We start from the raw sequence: 22,977 nt of genomic DNA on the forward strand, positions 1-22,977 counted from the left end.
TAAAATGGACAAGGTGCACCATTAACCTCATGTGGCTGCTGTGGGGACTTCGTGGGACCTCAGATTCAGGGCACAATGCATGGAGTATGCCTCCGAGGTCCATTTGGATTTCAGATCGAAGACTGGGAAAGATGCCGGGGACCTGCAGGGCCTGGCATTCCTTCCTTTTACACAGAATGAGAAGCATCCCTCAGGCAACCCCTGCCTGGGGTTCTTCCTGTCTCCTCTCTCTCCATAGCTGCTCTTTGAATTCTATTGAGATTCTTCTGCTGAATTCTCTCTGCACCAGTAAAGGAGAGACAGGGGGCTCGTGCCTCTCCCCAAGGCAGACATAAGTAAGTCCTTACCTAGCTCTGACTGGTTCAGGCTTAAGAAACTTCAGAGCCTTCTGTTTTTGTTGTTCTTTTCTTTGTTTTGAGTCAGGGTTTCATGGAGTCCAGGTTAGGCTCAAACTGAAGGTGACCTTGAACATGTGATTCTCCTGCTCATACAACCCAACTGCTGGAATGGCAGGTATGTGTCGCCACTCCCGACTCTGGATCTACTGAACTGAAAAACCCATAGAGCGTCCTTGTATTTAGCTGTTTAGTCAGAGTTGACCAGGGTGAGCTTGAAGAAAAGTGGGGTTCACTTGCCCCTTACTGCTCAGATGCCCCAGAGGATGTTGGCACCCTCCAGCCCCTTTTCTTGTTCCTTTTCCCTCTCCTTCATGACCTCTACCTTCCTATTCCCAAAGCCTGGATGGGGAGTTCAGTGAAGATGGAGACTCGGGAACTCTGTTCAGTTTCAGATCCATTCCCATGCCGTCCCGTTGTCATGGTAATAAGGATGACCCGAGGGATCTAGAGCAACTGGACCCCTGTGTTTCCTTACAACTTGATCTGAATGCAGAACTGATAGGCTGTGTTCACTGAGTCTCAAGGGAGGCAGCAGTGGTCACAGACCCACTTCAGGGGCTGCTCGGAAGATGATGACTGGGTTCTGCCTCCTGGGACAGGCCGCCTGCAAGAAACCGGAAGATTCAGTATGCCGCTGGCACCCTCTCCTAGAGACCCATAAATAGCATAAGGGATGGGAACGGCGGTCAGGTATTCAGAGGTCAGAGGGAGGGCTTCTCTGAGAAAATAAGACGCGGAGGGCCTAGTCACGGGGGACACGGAGGTGGTCATGGAATCAGCAAAGGGAAGGGACCCCTACACCCTGGACCTTTGCTTGTCTCTCCATCCGCCCACAGCCAAACTCAAGGCAGCCAGCTCCTGTTCCCTGAGTCAGCTGCCACTCTAGCCTGGGCAGTCGGTGACAGTGACTTTCAATCCTAGGGGAGAGAGAGGCCCCCTCTGTGTGGCCTGGAGGCAACTCAATGTCCCCTGAGATATGCAGCTGTGATTTATCTCTCTCTGACACTCCTCCCAGCCGGCTAGGCAGCCGAAGCTTCAATAGACCCAGATTGCTCTGGGATGAGCCCGAGTTCATTCAAGCCACTCAGGGAGAGAAAGGAGCTGTTGATACCAGAAAAGAATGGCTGAGCCGCTGAAAGACTCGGGATATATCCAGACCCAAGAACAGCATCAGGGCGCTGGGGGTGGGGGAGCTGCCTGGATAACGAATTTATTTATCACTCTGACCAGACTGTGTACAAGGCAGTCAGGGACACTCAGTCAGGGATTGTGGATCCTCTGGAGAATCCAGTTTGAGGTCCTGAGAACAAAACCAAACTTTTGGGTCATGCTCCTTGATGAGGCCACAGAGTAGATTTCAACTTCCAAGGGCATCTGAATAAAGCTAAAGAAAGTTCAGGAGAGAGGAGGGTGTCGACATGGCTCAGAGGTGAATTAATGTGTGGACTGCTCTCTTTAGAGGATACATGTGAGAGTCTTAGCACCTATGGCAGACGACTGTGAGCTGCCTGGAACTCTAGCTCCAGGTTTGTCATCTTCTTCTGACCTCCACAGGCACCAGCACTCATGCAAAAGTACACATCGTTAAAAAAAAAAAAAAAAAAGTTAAGGACAGAGTGAGCTCGCCCACGTGTGGCTATATAGAGTACTGCATTCTGAAGCATCTGACCTTGGAAATGGTATTTTTTTTTATTTTCAGAATTAGCTTTTACTTTCCATCCCCATACCCACTCCCAGGTTCCATACCAAGCAGTCGTGGTGGGCTGGTAAGAGGGCTCAGCTGGTGAAGGTTCGAGCCACCAAACCTGATAATCTGAATTTGATCCCTGAGACCAACAAGGTTGAAGGAGACTCCGAACTGGGAAAGTTGTCTTCTGTCCTTCACACCTACTCTGTGGCACACAGACACACATGCGTACACACACACACGCACACGCACACACACACAAAACACACCACATACACACACATATGTACACACACACACAGACACACACACAAAACACACCACACACACATACACATACACACACACACACACACACACAAAACACACCACACACACATGAATATGCACCGACACATACACACCACACATCACACACACATGAATACACACAGGTACATACACACAATGTAATAATACAACAACAATAAAACAATAAAACAATAAAACCCACCCTGGTTGCCTGGTGTGGTGGTGCGCACCTGTAATCCTAGCACTCGGAGGGCTGAGGCAGGTGAATTGATGCCAGTCTGCTCCACCTAGACAGTAAGACCCTGTCTCAAACAAACAAACAAACAAACAAACAAACACCACCCCCCCCATCCCCCCAAACCCTGTCATGGCCTATAATCCCAGCACTAGGAGGAGAAGGTAGATGACTGAAGGTCATCCTTTGGCTGCCTTGAAGGCTCCGAGGCCTTCCTGTGCTAAATCAAAAGGATTCAGAGCTGACAGGGTGGATAGATACACAGATTATGCTGCAAGCTTCTCGGGAGATGAACGATTCCTGTTTCCTTATTTCTGTTGCCGACAGAAACAACACAGGTGAAAAAACAGCAAGGCTTCAATTTTTAAAGACTTGTTTTTATTGGGCTGGAGAGATGGGTCGTCCTTGCTTAAACGCATTGGCAGCTCTTCCAGAGGACCTGGGTTTGATTCCCAGGACCCATGTGGTGGCTCACAACTGTCTGTAACTCCAGTTCCAGAGCATCCAGTGTCCCCTTCTGTCCTCCATGGGCATGTGGGCACATACATATTCGCAGAAAAAAATGCCCATACACATAAAATAAAATAAAAAATTAATGTGTATGTCTGTGGGAGTGTGTCACACATGTATGGGTGTCCACGGAGATGTCTGCCAACACCGCCCCTTCCCCCCACAATTAGTCTCCTTCCTTCCTCCCTCCTTCTCCTACCCTCTCTTTTTCCCTGGGGGTAGGGTGGGGACAATTTATTTAATATTTTGTGGACCTGGGGGTGGACCCAGAACTTTGTACATTCTAGACAGGTGCTCTTTGCCTGAGCCCCATGCCTCAACCACTTTTTGTTTGTTCTCTCTCTCTCTCTCTCTCTCTCTCTCTCTCTCTCTCTCTCTCTCTCCTCTTCTTTTCTGGGCAATTAGATGCTGAAAACTATTCAGGATAACAAAATGAGAGGAGCGACCGCACCAGGAGAGCATCTATAGTTTCTCTCCAAAGGAAAGATTGATTTGAATTTCTAACAAGGCTGAGTCTTCTCTCTGTGGCCACATCAAAGTAGGTCATGAATCTGCTCCCACAGATTTCCCTGTCAGAAAGAGGGCTGGCGCTCAGCCTGGCTCTTGATGGGAAGTTAATAGATTATTTTTCACCCAGAAGCCTTTGGACTGTATGGAGATGCTACGGATAGAGTCAGCTCACAATGTTAAGTGCCAGGGGTGGGGGAATAGCCTGTTTTGACAGCAAGTTAACTTTCAGACAAGCTTGCTGGTACCCTCTCATGAATATGGATGTGTTTTAAGAAAGATGGAATGAGAAGCAATTACTGCCTAGTGCTCAGTTTTCTTAAAGTGTCTCTTTCCCGTGATGCACGGGGTGGAGGCCAGGGCCTTGTGGATGCTTGGCAAGTGTTCTGTGTCTGAGCTGTACCCTTGCCCCTTTCCAATGTTATTTTTGGTGATTTAGTTTTTTTAATTAATAGATTTTATGCACGTGTGTGTGTGTGTGTGTGTGTGTGTGTCTGCCTGTCTGTGAACTCCATATGTTCACTGTCTCCAGAGGACAGAAGATGGGGGGCAGATCCTCTGAGATGAATCACAGGAGGTTGCAAGCCACCCAATGTGGGTGCTAGAAATTGAACTTAAGTCTGCAAGAGCAACTAATATTCTAGTGCTGAGACAGCTCTCCAGTCCGTCCGTCCGTCTGTCTGTCTATCTATCTATCTATCTATCTATCTATCTATCTATCTATCTATCTAAGGCAGGATCTCTCAGAAAGGGCTCCAACCCTGCTACCAGAATCTGCAAACTGGCTCAATGTTCTCACGCCCCTAACCATAAATCAGGGTCTTGCTAGGACTTGCACAGGTAATCCTACATCTGCTGGAGCTGCATCTCTGGAACTAAGAAAAATGAGACTGAAGCATGTAGCTCAGTGGTAGAGCTTTTGCCTAGCACCTGCGAGACTCTGAGTTGCTCTTCAGCATCACAAAATATAAAAGAAGTTGAGTTGGGAGTCATTAATAAGTTACAATACCTGGTTGTGCCCAGTACAGAGGATTTAGATGAGACACTGGCAGTCCAATTAATCAAAACAAGGGGAAGATTCTATAGGCCCTACATAGAAATCATTTGCTAGACTCTCGGGGCAAACAAATGCCAACAGACTAGGTTACTCCAACCTAAGGCCTGGGTACCTGCCTCTCTGAACAAAGCCGTGAAGTACAGGAGCAAATGTCAGTTTGAAGATGACATTTTTGAGCTGGGGCAGAGCGATCGCCTAATACGCACTAAGCCCTGGATTCAATGCCCAGCGTGAACTTCAGAGTGCGTCTGTGATCCCAGTACTGTGGAGGGGCAAGCAGGAAGATCAGACATTCTCGTAGCAGGGTCCCTGCACCAGAGATTGCTGTGGGTTTAATGGAAGCTGGTTCTGCTCTGCTACAGGCTCTGGTGATTTGGCTCTTTTGATGCCCCCTATTTTCTCCTCCTAAGAACTCCTTTCCAGAACTGGAATGCTTTTACAGAGAACTCGAGTTCAGTTTCCAGAATCCACTTGGCTAGTCACAACCACCTGTAACTCCAGTTCCAGGGGAATCTGGCGCCCTCACCTGGCCTCGGTAGGTACTGCATGCCCACGATGCACTTGCATAGATGCAAGCTGTCCATACATATATAAACAAAAAATAAATTAAAAAAACCTACCTTTTAAATTATTTTTTGTTTGTTATTTACTTGTAGTGCTGTAGATGGACCCCAGGGTCTCAGGAACCCGCTGAACACACCTGGAAAACCATATCTTTTTATTACTCCTAGAAATGGCAACATGACTATTTATACTTAAACATTTCTGAATAGTGATTGTTTAAAACTGGGCACGGTGGCACATGCCTTTAATATCACCATTTAGGAGGCAGGCAGGTCTTTGTAAGTTTAAATCTACATAGTGAATTCAAGGCCAGCCAGGATTACATAGAAAGGCTGTCTTAAACAAACAAACAAACACCCTTGACTTGCAGCAGAAGTCACGTGCCTCCGCATGGCTGACTCACCGAGAAGGATCGATTTTCTGAGTTACTTAGCAAAGACTGGCTTCTCTTATGTCTACCTCTGCTCGAAGCGTGCTCTTCCCAGCACCCGCGGGTTTCCTTACCCCTTTCTGAAGCCCTTCTTCCTGCCTCATAGCTGCCTGCTGTCCTGTGGCAGAACTCAAGAGACATAGGATTCTCTCTTCTCCCCTTCACGATTCTTTTCTAGGAACTGCTGTGGTTTGCAGCTTGTCTGCCCTTTCATTTCCCTTTAACATTCAAATTGTCCCCGGCTTAAAAACCCAAGCCCCCCCAAAAAACCAAAAGCTACCATGGAAAAATAATGACGCCAGTAAAAAACTCAGGCCCTGTGCTCTGAGCGTCCAGCAGGTGGCGAGCGAAGCCTACAGCCTAGATTTTTCCTTTCCTTTCCTTCTTTCTTTTTTCTTTCTTTTTTTAAATCTTGACTTCGTTGGAGGTAAATGTAGAGTTGAGTTAGATTTGAATCAGTCAGCTTGGAGAGGGAGTTTGAGCCAGAACAGCTGAGTTGAACCAGCCAGCCAGAACTCAGAAAGAACAAGAGTGAGCTAGCTCATTCAGCACTAAGTCTTGGAGGCCAAGAACATTCTAGGCCTAGTTAAGATTGTATGAGGCCAGAAGCTCCTAGGACTGGGCCTAGGTTTGCATCCAGAGGCAACAGGCCCCTGAGACGACAATTACTACAGGAACATAAAAGTTCCATTGACATATAAGTCAGTCAGATCAGCAGGCTAGGTGGTGCAGGCTTAACTATATAAGCCTGCTAGCAAGTTGGGAGTCTGGGGAAAGATGGCTGCATGCTTCTTGGGCTACATACAGGGTAAGCTAGCCTAGAAAACTTGAAGAGACCCTTGCCTCCTGTTCATTTCTTTAGATATAAAGAGAGAGTGGCATCGCCCGGAACTGGAGTCACAGCAATCAAACCTGGGTCCTCTGGAAGGAGAGCCAGTGCTCTCAATCACTGAACCCCCTTCTCCATCTGCACGTCTTCCCTTCTCAACTACTGGCTTCCAATCCCGGGGGGATGACTGACCATACTCCAGAATCTCTACCCAGTTCATCCTCAACAGGTCCTGGATGATTCAAGGAACTGATTGCCTCAAATGTGCCATCAGGAAATGTGCAGGAATTAGAGACTAGGTGAAACCAGGTGCTTATTCACGACCCATTCCATGACCATTGACGCTGACAAGTGACCACATCACCCTGTGGCTTGGGGGACTGCCACCACCACTAACCTCTGCCTCACTTCAGCCTTTGTCCCTAATTCATAATGCTTCCAGACTGTCCCTCACCGAGCTCAGTGTCATTCATTTCTCGTGAGCTCACCCTCAGAGAACTAGCCTGGCCAGTGCCTATTCAAACAACCACGGAGCACAGTGTAGGTGTGAGCTCTCCCTTTCTTCTGTACCCCCTTTTCTTTCCTGTTCCCACTCTTCGGCTCAGACACACGTCCTATGGAGGAAATCACAACCCACCCTGTGGAGCTCTGGCCCACCTACCAGTCTTCTAGCACGAGAGCTCTGTGTTCCTTCGGTCTTCTAAGACCTCAATTCAGGGAGAGCAGAGATAAGTTCCTACGTGCAGAGCATATGGGAAGGGCATTTCTGAGTCGGAGATGCTGATGCATGTGAGGCAGGGGAAGCTTTCTCGAGCTGAAAGAGGAGAGATGAGGAAAACTGTGGCTTTATTTTCCAATTATTTGGTTTTTTTTTGAGATGAAGTCTTGCCTATGGCAAACACCAAAATAAATAAATAGATAAATGAACGACAACAACAAATTCCTTTCCTCCCAAGAAACTCTCACCAGGGGGCTGGAGAGATGGCTCAGTGGTTAAGAGTACTTGCTCTTCTTCTGGAGGACCTGGGTTCGACTCCCAGCACCCATGTGGTGATGCACAAGTGTCTGTAACTCAGTTCTAAGGGATCCTATGGCTGGCCTCTCCTGGCCTTTCCTGGTACACACACATATATGCAGGCAAAGGAGTTTTACCTAAGTGTGGTTGCACAGATCTATAGACTCAGCACTTGAGAGACAAAGGGAAGTGGGTCTCCGTCAGCCTGCTCTACTAGATCTGCCAGGACTACATAGTGAAAGCCTGTCTAAAAAGATGGAAAGAAAAAAACTGGAAAGTTAAAGCCAGGGGCTGGGAATGGAGCTCAATTGGTATAGTGCTTTTTTTCCATGTATGATCTTAGGTCGGATCCCAGCACCGTACAGTCCAGGCTTGGTGGAAGTGGTCTGCAGTACCCACCTCAGGAGGAAAAAGGCAAGGAGAACCAGGCGTTCAAGCCATTCTTGGCTAAATATGGATTATTCTAGGTCAGCCTGGTCTATATGACACTCTGTTTCCAAAAGCTAAAAAGAAAACACACACAGACATACAGACACACACACACACACACACACACACACACACACACACACACACACGCACACCACCATCACCGCCTCAACAAAAGAAATTTTTAGCTGAGCCTTGTGGTGCACACCTTTAATCCCAGCACTCAGAGGCAGAAGCAGGCATATCTCTGTGAGATTGAAGTCAGTCTGGTCTATAGAGTGAGTTCCAGGACAGCCAGAGCTAAGTAGTGAGACCCTGGCTCAAAACAGATAAACTACACACACACACACACACATGAACACACATACACACACACACATGTGCACACATACACACACACATGCACACACACACACACACGAAGAAAAATAAAATTTTAAACTGGAGATATGACTAAGTGACTAATAGCACTTGTTCCTCTTGCAGAGGATCTGGGTTCAGTTCCCAGCACTTATGTGGCAGGGGCTCACAAACCCCTGTAACTACAGCTCCAGGGAATATGGCCTCCATAGGGATTGCTTATAGGCAAAACACCATAAACATAAGATAAAAATAAACATACGAAAAAAAGAATTTAAAAACCACATTTGTTTGTTTGTTTGTTGGTTTGTTTTAAGGGCAGGGTCTCACTGTTTAGCCTTAGCTGGCCTAGAACTCACAGAGATCTGCCTCTCAAGTATTGTGATGAAAGACAGGTGCCACCCAGCACACCTAAGAACACATTTTTACACTAAGCTTTGAATTGTGTTGGCTGGGTGGTGAATAGCTCAGTCTTTTACCTTTCACCCTCAGGAAGGGGAGGCAGATGGATTCTTGCACACACTTAGTGAATTACAGATCATCAGCACTGCAGGAGACCCAGCCTCAAGCAAAGACAGGGCTGGGGACTTGGTGGCTCAGGGCTTTAATCCCAGCAGGCGGGAGGAAGAGGCAGAGGCAGGCAGATTTCTAGGCTCTCAAGGCTAGCGTGGTCTATATGTCTAGTTCTTAGGCCCCTCATGAGTCTACATGAAAGCCTGCTTCAGAAATCGGGGTGAGGAGGGGTCTGCAGAGCTGGCTCATTGGTTGAAAACACTTGTTCTTGCACAGGACATAGGTTTGAGTCCCAGTACCCACAATCATTCCTAAATCCAGTTCCAGGGCACCTGACACATTCTTCTGACCTCCAAGGACACCGGGCAAGCATGGGATACACATACATACATGCAAGTGAAACATATGTATAAAATAACATATTCTTATTTCTAAATTTTTATTTACTTTTCTGTGTACAGATGTTTTTGTCTGTGTGTCCACAGAGACCAAAAACCAGCTTGGAACTGGCATTACATATGATTATGATTATTAGCTGCTCTATGGGTGCTGGGGATTGAACTTGGTTCCTCTGGAAGAATAGCCAAGTGCTCTTAGAACCTCCCCTCCCGTCCTTTTTGAAAGAGGGTCTTACTATATAGCCCTGGCTGTCTTGGGACCAAGTGTGTAGACCAGGCTGGCCTTGAACTCACAACAATTCCTCTGCCTCAAGGTAATAATTTAAAAAAGAAACTTTATAGATAATTTTTTCCTTTGTAGTTCTGGGATCCCACCTAAGGTCTCCACCACTAAGCCACATCCCCAGTTGCACACTGGGGTATTCAAAACAAGTTCTCTACCTCTCAGCTACACCTCAGCCCCAAACACTTTCCTGAGTTGGCTTTTTATATTTTCCCCCAAGTATGTTCGTCCTGGTTCCTGAATTGTCAGATCTGTAGATTACTAGATCTGTAGATCAGGCTAATCTCGAACTCAGAGATACGCCTACCATTGTCTCCTGAGCACTTTGATTAAAGGTTGTACCACCACTACCCTGTGAGGTGAAGCTCTAACAGGCCCCAGGTCTGAGGGTATTGACTTGGGCTCTGGGTTGCCTAGGAAGAGCTCTTAATGTGAAGGTACACACAGATCAACACCACAGGACAGGTGTAGGGACACAGGCCCTGCTGCCTGACTCTATCATATTGAGGAGGTACAGCTTGTACCCTTAGTGACTTTAAGACTTGGACACACACACACACACACACACACACACAAAATAAAAACAAAACAAAAAGTGAATACCACCATGTCTGACCCTGTTGCTTGCCAGGTATGGTGGCTCACACCTTTATTGCCAGCATGCCTTTAATTCCCAGGGAGGCAGAGGCAGGGGCAGGGACAGGGGCAGAGGCAGAGGCAGAGGCAGAGGCAGAGGGATCTCCATGAGTTTGAGGCCAGTCTGATCTACAAAGCTAGTTCCAGTACAGCCAAGGCTGTTAGCTTAGTGTCTCAAAAAACCAAACCGAACAAACACACACCTGAACCCCTAGGTCTGGTCCTCAGGGATGTTCTCTGTCTAGCCCTGGTGACTTGCTCTCTGTCCTCTCCTCTGGACTCCCAAGCCTGTAATTGAGCTGATCTCATTTGAAGCACCCCCCACCTTCTGGAGAAAGCAAGGCATTATCTATCTGCCTGCAAGGATCAAGTTGGGTTTAAGCTGCCCTTTCACAACCACTAAGGCATCTCATATCTTTGTGCAAATTTTTGCCTCACATCTCCGTCCCTCCATGAAGCCCCACATCCTGAGGCTGGGGGTATACTTCAATTGGTAGAGTACTCACCCAGCATGTGGGAAGCCCTGAGTTTGACACCCAGCATCTCAAAGCTAGGCATGGTGATGCGTGTCTCCTAAACTGTGGCTTGGCCAGCTGTGATGTTTTGTTCTGGGAGCCAACACTGGACAGGCTGGAACAATAGGATCACCTCTATGGGCTAGCCTAGTCTACATGTTCTAGACCAACTTGGGTTACATATACCAAAGCCTTGTTTCAGGAAGACAAAACAAAAGAGAAAAACCCCACGCTGGGCTTGTGACACTGGTTATGTGAGTTGCTAATGTTTTTTGCAGAGAATCTGGTTTTTATCCTTATTATCTTAAATCTTCAGCTGTCTTAAAGAATCCTGCAAGAATAATGCTATGTATCAGTTGTTTTTTGAGACTAGGTCTCATGTAGCCAAGGCTGGACTGTTTCTATTGTAGCTTGGCCTGTCCTGGAACTCCAGATTTCCCTCTATTTGGCAGAGTGGTCCCTGCCACTATGCCCGACTACTTTTTATTTTTCTGTGAAGTAGACTAACCCTTTGCTATCTTTCTTCCCAAGAACATATTGAAAAATCTGTTTCTGGAGTGAGTCCATGACTGAGCCTTGACTTCAACCTCATCTTAATTCTTCCCCTGTAGGGAGAACACAGATCAGATTCAAACATTGTGTGTGTGTGTGTGTGTGTGTGTGTGTGTGTGTGTGTCTTTATACTGTCCTGCGGCTTGCTGTAGAGAGACCTGGACTGCCTTGAACTCACCCTTACCTTCCTGCCTCTGCCTCCAGAGTGCATCACCACAGCCCCATCTTTCCTTCCCTTCTCTTTTCCTTTCTCTTCTTTTCTTTCTTTTTTTTAAAGGTTTATTTACTTTATGTATATGAGTACCCTGTCACTATCTTCAGACACACCAGAAGAGGGCATCAGATCCTATCCACCATGTGGTTGCTGGGAATTGAACTCAGGACTTCTGGAAGCACAGTCAGGGCTCTTAGCTGCTGAGCCATCTCTCCAGCCCCCTTCTTTTCTTTTTTTAAGTATTGAACTCAGGACCTCTGCTTGCTCTGGCCCAAAGATTTATTTATTATTATATGTAATACACTGTAGCTGTCTTCAGACACACCAGAAGAGGGCATCAGATCTCATTACAGATGGTTGTGAGCCACTATGTGGTTGCTGGAATTTGAACTCAAGACCTTCGGAAGAGCAGTCACTATTCTCTCTCTCTCTCTCTCTTTTTTTTTTTTTTTGAGACAGGGTTTCTCTGTGTAGTCCTGGCTGTCCTGGAACTCACTCTGCAGACCAGGCTGGCCTCGAACTCAGAAATCTACCTGCCTCTGCCTCCCAAGTGCTGGGACTAAAGGCGTGCGCCACCACTGCCCGGCCAGTCACTGCTCTTAACCGCTGAGCCATCTCACCAGCCCCAGCCCTATCTTTTCTTTTTTCTTTTTTTTTTTAAATTATTTTTTTCAAAGATTTATTTATTATTATAAATAAGTACACTGTAGCTGTTTTCAGACACACCAGAAGAGGGCATCAGATCTTATTATGGATGGTTGTGAGCCACCATGTGGTTGCTGGGATTTGAACTCAGGACCTTAGGAAGAGGAGTCAGTGCTCTTAACCACTGAGCCATCTCACCAGTTCTTCTTCTTCTTCTTTCTTCTTCTTCTTCTTCTTCTTCTTCTTCTCCTCCTCCTCCTCTCCCTCTCCTCCTCCCCTTCCCCCACCTCTCTCTGTCTTGGTTTTCGAGACAGGGTTTCTCTGTGTAGCCCTGGCTGTCCTGGAACTCACAATGGAGAACAGGCTGGCCTTGAACTCAGAAAAATCTGCCTGCCTCTGCCTCTCAAGTGCTGGAATTTAAGGTATTCAGTACCACAGCCCCTCCCTGTGTGTGTGTTTTGGCAACGTTTCATCCAGTAGTCTTGGCTAGGGCCTGGAAGTCGATATTTAGTTAGACAATGCTGGGCCGAAAGTTAGGGATCCTCCTGCCTCTGTCTGCTGACTGCTGGAATTAAAGATGAACGCCACAACCACCCCGTAATCCCCCTGCCTTTTTTTTTTTTTTTTTTTAAGACATGGTCTCATCCAGTAGTCTTAGCTGGAGCCTGGAAATCGATATTTAGTTAGCTAAGGCTGGGCCTAAAGTCAGAGCGGCACCTGCCTCAGCCTCTTGGCTGCCGGTGTTAGTTTCCCTCCATATTTGACTCTAGATTTAAAACAAAACAAAACAAAACAAAAACAGAAAAAAAACGTTGGAGAAGGGAAAAAAAAATTCCTGCGGAAGTGGGCGGAGCCTGGAACATCCAATCAAGTGGCGGCTTGTGGGGGGGGCGGGGTCCGGGCTTATTTAAGCGGCGTGGGAGCCGAACGTTGTGTAAAAGCTTCGGAGGCCACGAGAGCGGCGGAGGCCACAAGAGCGGCGGCGTCCTGTCAGCTCTCTGTGAGTTTGAGGCCAGCCAGGGAGGCAGAGGCACCGGAGGGCCCCGCCGCTTTGGCGCGGAGACTTCTTTCTTCTGTCCATCTCTGGTAAGCCACTTTGTTCCTTAGTTAGCAGCTGCGGAAGATGGTGTCACCTACTCCGTGAGGCCGAGGCCGGAGGATCACCTCAGCCCTAAGTGGAAACAACAAAATAAGCAGCCTACTGGGCGCCAAAAGAGACAGAGCCCGTCGAGAGACCTCGTGGAGGCTTGACTAACGGGTGCGAGGACGGGGTAGGGCCGGTTCTTTCTCACTGTTTGTGTTTGAAGTAGGCCTTCGTCTGCAGCCCTGGGGCTGGCCAGGAAAGCAGGGCGTCGTCGCGGGACTCGGGCCTCAAACACTTCCTGCATGCGAGGATGAAGTGCTGAGTCATCGAGCCCATGTAACTGAAGAATAACTTGACTTTAGGATCTTCCCAGCTCGGGCTTCCCAGTTGCTAGAATTAGGAGTGTGAGCTAGCGCACCTTGTTTATCTCTGCATTCCATCAGCCAGGTTGCTTCCCCAGTCAGGGAGTGCTTCCTTTGAACTTTGTTCCCTCAGACTAACCACGGTTTTAATTCGAAGTTCTCCTCCAGATAGGCCCTTCAGAGAGGATGGGGGTAAGCTGGGCCCTTAGGCCGTCTTCTGGGCATCTGGCCCCTCCTAGGTGTGTGTAATTCTGCTTGGCAGTTCGTGGTCTCAAGGCGCTAGATGGGTGGGTCACATCCAGCATTTAGATTCACGACATTGGAAGGGTCACAGCATTAGGAAGGTTGAGAATCACTATGCTAGCCAGGTGGTGGTGATGGTGGCCCCGGCACTCAAGAGGCAAAAAGGCCAGCCTGGTCTATAGTAAGCCAGACTTGGGTAGAGTCACATCCCCAACTGAATGTATATCTCTGCCTCCTGAGTGCTGGGGTGGTATCTGCCATCCCCACCCCCGCTGCCATATATGACATGTTTCCTTCAGGGAGCCGGAGTACTGTCTGAGATGAGTAGATATTCATATTTTCTCAATTTACTAGGCAAGCCCAGGTTAGATGGGCTTTAATGAGGAGTGGTAGGCAGACTTTTAAGAGTGGGCATAGTGCCAAAAGCCTTTTGGGAAGGTGGGTGGGGGTTGGTTTTGTTTATTTATTTATTTATTTATTTATTTATTTATTTTGAGGCAGGGTTTCTGTGTATAACCGCCCTGGCTGTCCTGTGCCAACACACGGGGCAGCCTGGAACTTATGTAGATCTCTTTACCTTAGGTCTGAGTGTTTTGATGGTAAGAGTCACCACTCTAGACTTACAAGAAACCTTTCTTCTACAGAAATTCAACCCTTGGCATTTAAAGTTTTTAGTCAGGTGTGATAGTGAATACTTTAAATCCCAACGCTTGGGAAGCAGAGATAGGAGGATCTCTTGAGTTCAAAGCCAGCCTAGTGGACTATAGAGTTTCAGGTCAGGTAGGGAAACCATGTCTCAAAATAAACAAACAAAAACCCAAAACATCAAACAAAACATAACAAATAAATGATAAAATGTTTAGTTTGAACTTTAATGATAGTAGCTCACTAATAAAAATGCCCTAACATGTATGATACTCAGGTTCAGTGCTAAGTGCAACAAAATAAACATCTACTCATATATTTCCTTCTAATAGTTAATGCTATTCCCCCGACCCCATGCCCCCAAAGCTAACCCCCAACTGAATGTATATCTCTGCCTCCTGAGTGCTGGGGTGGTATCTGCCATCCCCACCTCTGCTGCCATACATGACACATTTCCTTCAGGGAGCTGGAGTTTAACTTCTGGAATGCACAGGACTCAGTTCCTGCTGGGAGTAGAATCTATTGCCTAAATCAGAAATGGACGGTAATAAGAAGTACAATGGCTATGGATGTGTGAGACCATAGTCCTAGGGCCAACAGGGAGTGGGATGTGTTGTGGTCAGTGTAGCACTGAGTGGAAGGAACTAAACTGAGGTCTCTGCCACAGTGACTGTGGCCCTGACCTAGCTCCTGTCATGGGTGAGGAGAGTCTCAGCACTTACATTTTTTTCTAAATGTTGCTCCAGGAATCCACTTCCTGAAGATCCGTCAGGATGAGCTGCAAGACCCCGCCCACACTCCAGGAGCTGGCAGAAGACAGCCTCCTGAAGAACCAGGACTTGGCTATCTCTGCTCTGGATGATATACCCTCACTTTTCTTCCCATCACTGTTCAGAAAGGCCTGTAGAAATAGATCCGTTGGGATCATAAAAGCGATGGTGCAGGCTTGGCCCTTCCCCTGTCTTCCACTGGGGGCCATGATCAGTAGGAAGACTGCCTTCAGGAGAATTTTGGAGATTATCCTGTATGGATTTGATGCCCTGCTTTCTCAGAAAGTTCCCCATAGGTGAGTGATACCCAGAAGGGAATAAAGGCAGAGACAGTTGGGGTCAGGTAGAATGGGGGTGAGAAGGTAGACATAGGATGGAATGGGGGCTTTTGATGGCTCCAGCTTGGAGAACTACAGGGGATTTGACCATTGCTGAGCTATCTGGGAAAGGGCTGTGGAGTGTGCAGGATTCATGCATGCATCAGCAGTGGCTGAAGGAGTGCCCCTGCTTCCCACAGGGACTGGACTGGATTCATGGACAAGAACATGGGAGCCAGAACGTGGTTAATGCCTTGGGCTGAGACTCTTCTGTTTTACCCACAGGAGGTGCAAGCTAAAAGTGCTGGATTTACGGGTTATGCCTTTGAAGCTGTGGAACAGGTTGTCGGTGTTTGGGACTGCTGGCTGCAGTGAGAATCTGGCAGTGGTGGGCCATTCGGGAACAGAGGTGAAGCAGCCGGTGAAGGTGCTGCTAGACCTGGTCCTCAAGGAAAGCCCACTAGACTCCACAGAGTCCTTCCTTGTTCAGTGGGTGGATAACAAGAATGGCTTGGTGAGGCTGTGCTGTTGCAAGCTGCAGATCTGGGCTATGTCCATTTATTACCACAGAAAACTTTTGGAGATTTTGGATCTGGACTCTATCCAGGAACTGCGTGTGTACTGCATCAGTAATCCCATCTGCCTGCTTAACTTTGCCCCTTACCTGGGCCGCATGAGGAACCTGCGCTGCCTCATTCTCTCTCACCTCTGGCAGGCCTTCTCTATGACCCCGGTAGAGAAGCAGCAGGTTATCACCCAGTTCACTTCTCAGTTCCTTAAACTGAAATGCCTCCGGATCCTGCATCTGGATACTGTCTTCTTCCTAGAGGGTCATCTGGATGAACTATTCTGGTAAGGAGCTATGGTCAGGTTTCTCATTAGAATAAAGCGAAGCCTTGTCATTCGGACATTAGTGGGCATGAGCTCTCTGCAGCTACTGGGAGATTGACATTACCAAGGCATTAAAGTGTCAGGGCATTGTTTTGTGTCTGCTGCCTCAGAAAGAGGTGGTCACATAGCCACTAATACAAAGGAGTAGGGTCAAGCTGGAGTCGATGGCCAGGAAAGGGTGTACCATGCTAGGAAGCCTTCTCAGTAATGAGGTCAAGTGAGAATGGGTTCTTCGTTCTTTCTTAGCAAGTGTCTAAGGGAAATTGGAAAAAGGAAAAGGAAGGCATTGAAGAGGGCTGTCCTGCACACTTGCACAATCCCCATCAAGGACAGGCTGGCTTTTGAGATGAGGTCATCACATGTAGTCCAGATTGGGAATAAGATTGGCTTGTACTTCTCACAATCCTCCTGTGTGAGGTCCCTAGTGATATCATGTTACAGGTGTGTACTGCCATACCCAGTGTTGGTTTTGACCTCGAGCAGAGAGTGAGTAGATGGCAAATGTGACATTATGCCTGGCTTGGTTTTTCAGGTGTGAAAGGGAATTGTGGTCTTGGATTGAGCTGTTCCTACAGTGATGGTGACAGGCCTCAGTACAGATTTGAATGGGCAGAGTCTATCGTAGAATATCATGGGTACTGACTTTCATCCTGTGATTAGGAAGATCTTGAACCAGATGCACATTCCCAGAATGTCTTCTAGTTTGTTTCTTTTTCTTTTTCTTTTTTTAGGTGGCTGAAGACACCCTTAGAGACCCTGTCAGTGATTGATTGTAATCTCTCAAAATCAGACTGGTTCCATATATCTGAGTTCCAGTGCACAAGTCAGCTAAAACACCTGAATTTGAAATGGGTCAAACTGACCCATTTGAGCCCAGAGCCCCTGCGAGTTCTGTTACTAAAATCTGCATCTACTCTGATGTCCCTGGATTTGGAGGGCTGTCAAATGATGGACTCCCAACTCAGTGCAGTCCTGCCTGCCCTGAAATGCTGTACACAGCTCACCAAGTTTAATTTCCGTGGGAACTATATCTCCACGCCTATCCTGAGGGAACTGGCATATAATGTCATCAAGCAGAAATCCCAACGGTCAAAGATACGCTTTATCCCAAGCTGTGGTCATCACAGTGGTCTGGACTCAGAGGTCACTTCTCAGCCTCATATTGTGTTTGTAGATGTGGAGAGGACTACTGGGCAGCAAGAACAAGTCTTGTTTTATGCTTTTTGCTCTGGAGAATATGTGTTGTGATATCCCTATAGTGTGTTGGGACTTGTTGGACACCTATCTACTGAGATGCGGATTTAAGCTCTCCTGTGGACACTGGAAGGTGTCTGGTCAGAGTATGCACAACACATGGTTTTAGACTGCTGTTCTTATGAGTGGGAAGAGAAAGTTGATGCTAGAGTACAAAAAAGTGAGACATAGGGAATGTGAGACACATTGACAGAAGTCAGGGGAGTGGGTTCTGGTTGGGTAGGTACAAAGGGGCATTCCTCCAGCCTGGTGGTTTTCTGATTTTATAGTCAAAAAGGGGACCATCTGTCCTACCTGGATGATTAAAATCCTATGACTGCTGGGAACAAATTTGAACTCTAGGTTCTTTTACTTTCACCTTCTGAGTAGTAGAACTCATTAGGCTAGATTGGCCTCAGTCAAAAATCCACCTGGATTAAAGTTGTGCTTACGTAGGGCTGCCTTCCTTGTTTAATTTAGTGATTGGATTTGTCCTTACATGTGGGAAGAGCTGTGTGACTGACATGTAGTCCTATGCCCAGATTCTTATTGTACTGCAAATTTCTGATACATCCCTGCCTCCTGATTGTAAGGATTACGAGTGTAAACACCACACCTGGTTTTATGCTTTTTCTGGGGATTGGACCCAAAGCTTTCATTTATATAGTATCGGCTCACATGTACAATGGTGCATGTGTGGGGGTCAAGACAACTTGTAGGAGTTGGTACTCCTACCATGTGGGATTGGGAATTGAACTGACATGTCTGTACCTTTACCAGCAGAGCCAACTCTGGCCCAAACCTATAGCCTTTTGCTTGCAAGCATTCTACCCACTGAGCTACATCCACAGCCTGCATCTTTAATCCCCTCCCCCCACTGGCCCTTGCTATGTAACCAGGCCAGACTCAGCTCACAGGGACCCATGGCCTGCCTCTGCTTCCCAGTACTGGGATTAAAGGCTTGTCCCTCCAAGTCTGGCATCTCCAATTATTTCACCTTGTCCTAGTTGTATTGCTGCCTACTATCATTTTCTGTAGTGCAATGTGTGGTTAAGATTGGAAAGAAAGCTTGAGTTGTTAGTAGCTATGACTCTTAAGTGAAATTACAGTATTTAGTGAATTATAGACAACAAAGTTGGTATAGCATGTTGATTTATTGTTCAATAAATTCTGATGTTATCTAAAGACTGTCTGTTTCTGAAAAGCAAACTCACTTCAAACATGAGTGTTTTACCTGCTTGATTGCATGTCATGTGCATGCAGTGCCTTGGGAGGCCAGAAGAGGATGCCATTCCCTGGAGTTGGCATTACAGGTGGTTGTGAGCCCCCATTGTGGGTGCTGGGAATGGAATCCAGCTCCTCTGTAAGAGCACAAGTGCTCTGAATCACCTAGCCATCTCATGGCTAGCCAGACCCAGTGGTGAACTCCTCCAGCTACTTGAGGCAGGAGTCTTTTCAGCTTTCCATTGAGAACAGTCTAGACTCTGAACTTAGTCTATTCTAGGCAGGCCTTGAACTTGCAGTCCTCCTGCCTCAGCTTCCTGACGAGCCTAGATTACAGCCTGTCTTTGAGTCTTGCTCCAGTTACCATTCACTTGTTTTGAAAGTTAAAGGGCAACAGACTCTGGGGCTCAGTGGTACTTGGGAAGCATCCCCTCTGGGGTAAATGTAAAAAGGCTCCTGGTGGTGGCTACCATGGTGCCAGGGAGTTCCTCACCGTGCTTCCTTCCAGTATTCCAAGTTGCCATAGCTGGCAGTCTCAGGAGCTTTCAAGGCTTGGACACAATCCACTGACCTGATAGGGCTTCATGTGCTCTGGCCATGGGCTCCATGATTTCATCTGAAGGACAAGCTGTTACCATCTGAAATGCCCTCTGCTTTCTAGGGGGAAACCAAGGTTGTATTCCTCTCTGCTACAAGGACAATGGACTCCAGCAATTATGCCTCAGTCTTCTGAATGGCCACTGGAGATTTCTGACAGTTTTCTGGATAAGGGTTTTTTGTTTGTTTTTGATTTTTCTTTTAAAGCCAGGGTTTCTCTACATAACCCTGGCTATCCTAGAACACACTGTGTAGAGCACGCAGGCCTGGAATTCAGAGGCCTGTGTCTGGTTCACTAGCACCAGGATTAAAAAGCTTCTAACTCTACAACATAGTTATGATTTCAGCATGGACAGAGGTCTCTCTCTGCAGGGATATTTTCAGGGTTTGCTTTTTCTGACTGTATCATGAACAGATTAAACCTTTTGCTAGCGTATTCAATACTACACCACTTACTAATAAAACTCATGATGGAGGGAATCCATAATTGGCCCTTCACCTGAATCTCAGTTTATTCTCTTTTGTGTGTGGATATGTGATATCACTATTCCAAAGATGAACTGGGTGGAGACTCATGTCCAATCACGATACTTTGTGTTTAGAAGGTGGGCCTCAAAGGGAGATGTGAGGGGGAAAAAGGTAGAGGAAGCTTCAGAGGAGCCAGAGAAAATGCTTGGAGCCCTGGCATCACCTCCTGTTCATGCTGGGGTCCAGAGTCCTCTACAAGTGTTGTTCAGCTTGTCTGGAACTTGCCATGTGCCTGCCTCTGTCTCCTGAGTGTTGGTATAAAAACCATAAACCTGGTGCAGTGGCTCACCCCTTTGATTATAGCACTCTGGAGGCAGAGGTAGGCAGATCTCTGAGTTTAAGGCCCTTGTGCCAACATGTCTTGGTTCATATCAGATGAGTAGGTATTTGTTTTGTGTGCCAGCTCCCCTTCTGCCTTGAAATAGATGAGCTTACTTATGTGAACAGATCTTGAATTGTGCTCTGGTTTATGTTGTGTTTTTTTTTTATTTTTTATTTTATTTTATTTTTTTTTTGTGGGGCAGGCAAGGCCTCTCAACCTGTGGGTTGCAACCCCTTTGGCAACTCACTATGTCCAAAAATATTTACATTAGGATTCATGACAGTAGTAAAATTACAGTTATGAAGTAGACATGACAATAATTTTATGGTTGGTTAAAGGGTTGCAGCAGTAGAAAGGTCGAGAATCACTGTTCTAAGTAGCTCTGGCTGTCCTGGAACTCACTATGTAGACAAGGTTGGCTTTCAGCTTACAGAGATCTCCCTGTTACTGTCCCTGGATTGCTAGAATTAAAGGCATGGGCTACCTTGCCTTTAAATGTCACCAGACATTTTACTGTTTATTTCCTTGTTTTAATCCCAAACAGGATGGACAGGAGCTCAATGTGTAACCAAAGCTGGCCTCAAAACTTTTTGTCTTTTTTCTTGTGTTGGTGCTAAAAGCCCCCTTGACCAAGGGAATGTAATTAATTAAAATAATTAATTAATTAAAATAATTAAAATAATTAGAAAGACCCCTAGCTGGCCTGGAATTCTTTTTTTTTTTTTAAAGATTTATTTATTTTATGTGTATGAGTACACTGTAGCTGTGCAGATGGCTGTGAGCCACCATGTGGTTGCTGGGAATTGAACTCGGGACTGCCCCGCTTGCTCCTGCGTAATGCACTGTAGCTGACTTCAGACACACCAGAAGAGGGCATCAGATCTCATTATGGGTGGTTGTGAGCCACCATGTGGTTGCTGGGATCTGAACTCAGGACCTTAGGAAGAGCAGTCAGTGCTCTTACCCGCTGAGCCATCTCTCCAGCCCTGGAATTCTTTATGTAGACAAGGCTGACCTCCAGCTCACAGAAATTCACCCACCTCTGCCTCCTGGGTACTGGGATTAAAGGCATGCCCCACCAAATCCAGCTAGAGAAGTTTACTTTAAAGGTTTTTTTTTTTTTTTTTTTTTTTTTTTTTTTTGCAGAGGGTGTAGGGCTGTGGGGATCAGGCAGGAGGTGGTAGAGAGATGGCTCAGTGGTTAAGAAAGAGCACTTGCTCTTGCAAAGGTCCACTCCCAGTGCTACACAGCAACTCACAGCTGCATGCAACTCCAGCTCCAGGGAATCTAATCTGATTCTGTTTTCTGACTTCCCAGATTACTGAATTTATTTAGTTTTGCTTAACATTCCAAACTGTCTTTGTGTCAGGCTAGTATGAGTTTACAGTTTTCCTGCCTAGTGTAACATGTTGGTTTTAGGTGAGCACCTTTACACCAGGCTGAGAAGATTTTAAGACAATAGATGCTGCTGCCGATTTCAACGATTCCCTAAGCTCTAGCTAGAGTCAGCTGGGTGAATGGAGCCTGTGGGAAGATGGTGGGAAGCAGGGTGTTCCCTTTGCTTCTGTGGGAGGCCTGAGTGCTAGGAAAAGTGCTCAAGAGAGCTGCTTCCCATGGTGTATTCACCAGCATAGGATAGGCCTCAGCCCTCAAGGTCCCAGGAAACCCCTTTCCAGGGAGGATGGATTCATAGGAACAATGGTTGGGATTGGACACAGTAGTGAGGAATGTGGGTACTTGTGAGAGGATCCTCAAACTATCATTAAGGAGAGTTTGGCCTTGAGACCAAGAGATGCTGAGTGGAATGAGGTAAACTGAGGTCTCCTTCGTTATCCTGAGTTGGTTGCCGTGATAAAGTAGAAAACTTTTTTTTTTTTTCAAGAAAATTTTGCAGGATACGTCTTGAGGATCCATCAAGGTGAATTTCTAAGCCACAGCCATACTCCTGGCTTCTGGTAGTGCAGACAGAGCCTGATGAGGGATGAGGCCCTGGCCATCTCTGCCCTGCAGGAGCTGCCCACAGAGCTCTTTCTACCACTGTTCAAGGTGGCCTTCACTGCTAGGCATGCAAAGATCCCCAAGGCAGTGGTCACAGCCTGGCCCTTCTCTGCCTCCCTGTGGGAGCGCTGATGAAGACCGTTCACCTGGAGACCTTGAAGGCTGTGGTTACAGGGGTTGGGCCCAGGTGAATATGACCCAGGTAGGGAAGAAGAGACACTGGCAGTACAAGGAAGAGACAACTGGGCTCAGGGAGTATAAAGTAGAAAGGGATCTGATGGCATTACTTTGGTGGAACTGTTGGTATTGTTGAGCTACCTGGTAAAGGAGGACTCTTGCATATGGAGGAGAGCTTAGGCCGGGCAGTGGTGGCACACGCCTTTAATCCCAGCACTTGGGAGGCTGAGGCAGGCTGATTTCTGAGTTCGAGGCCAGCCTGGTCTACAGAGTGAGTTCCAGGACAGCCAGAGCTACACAGAGAAACCCTGTCCCAAAAAAAAAACCAAAAAAAAAAGAGGAGGAGGAGATCTTAGAATAAATGCAGCCAAAGTCAGGAGAGCCTGTCCATGCCTCTTCCCACACACACCAGAAGTGGGACCAGACTGGGTTCAAGAACAATAGAATAGATTAAAGTGAGGGTTATGAGAGCCCACACATGAAAATGTGTGAGTATCCCCAGCATTGCACAAAGGGAA

General features: G+C 47.0%; 1 protein-coding gene across 6 annotated transcripts; it reads left to right on the forward strand.

The window, feature by feature from the left end:
* The first annotated feature begins 12,816 nt into the window (after nucleotides 1-12,816).
* On the forward strand, nucleotides 12,817-18,798 carry LOC116096988 (preferentially expressed antigen in melanoma-like protein 1). 6 transcript variants are annotated; one of them, XM_031379383.1, is made up of 5 exons: nucleotides 12,817-13,068; nucleotides 13,176-13,339; nucleotides 15,149-15,468; nucleotides 15,775-16,341; nucleotides 17,112-18,798. In XM_031379383.1, exons 3-5 carry the CDS (start codon nucleotides 15,176-15,178, stop codon nucleotides 17,626-17,628), a joined length of 1,377 nt encoding a protein of 458 aa, XP_031235243.1. In that variant the 5' UTR covers nucleotides 12,817-13,068; nucleotides 13,176-13,339; nucleotides 15,149-15,175; the 3' UTR covers nucleotides 17,629-18,798. The 6 variants fall into 6 exon arrangements, with proteins under 6 accessions (XP_031235243.1, XP_031235244.1, XP_031235246.1 ...); XM_031379384.1 differs by having other exon boundaries at nucleotides 13,176-13,326; XM_031379386.1 differs by lacking the exon at nucleotides 13,176-13,339 and adding an exon at nucleotides 13,376-13,488 and having other exon boundaries at nucleotides 13,009-13,154.
* Nucleotides 18,799-22,977: the final 4,179 nt, after the last annotated feature.

This window comes from Mastomys coucha, unplaced genomic scaffold (assembly GCF_008632895.1).
Source record: "Mastomys coucha isolate ucsf_1 unplaced genomic scaffold, UCSF_Mcou_1 pScaffold18, whole genome shotgun sequence".
Lineage (NCBI taxonomy): Eukaryota > Metazoa > Chordata > Mammalia > Rodentia > Muridae > Mastomys > Mastomys coucha.

Coding starts and splice junctions, on each gene's coding strand:
- LOC116096988 (XM_031379383.1), top strand. CDS start 15,176: ATGAGCTGCAAGACCCCGCCCACACTCCAGGAGCTGGCAGAAGACAGC. Junction 15,469..15,774: donor TCTCAGAAAGTTCCCCATAG/GTGAGTGATACC, acceptor TTTTACCCACAG/GAGGTGCAAGCTAAAAGTGC. Junction 16,342..17,111: donor CATCTGGATGAACTATTCTG/GTAAGGAGCTAT, acceptor TTCTTTTTTTAG/GTGGCTGAAGACACCCTTAG.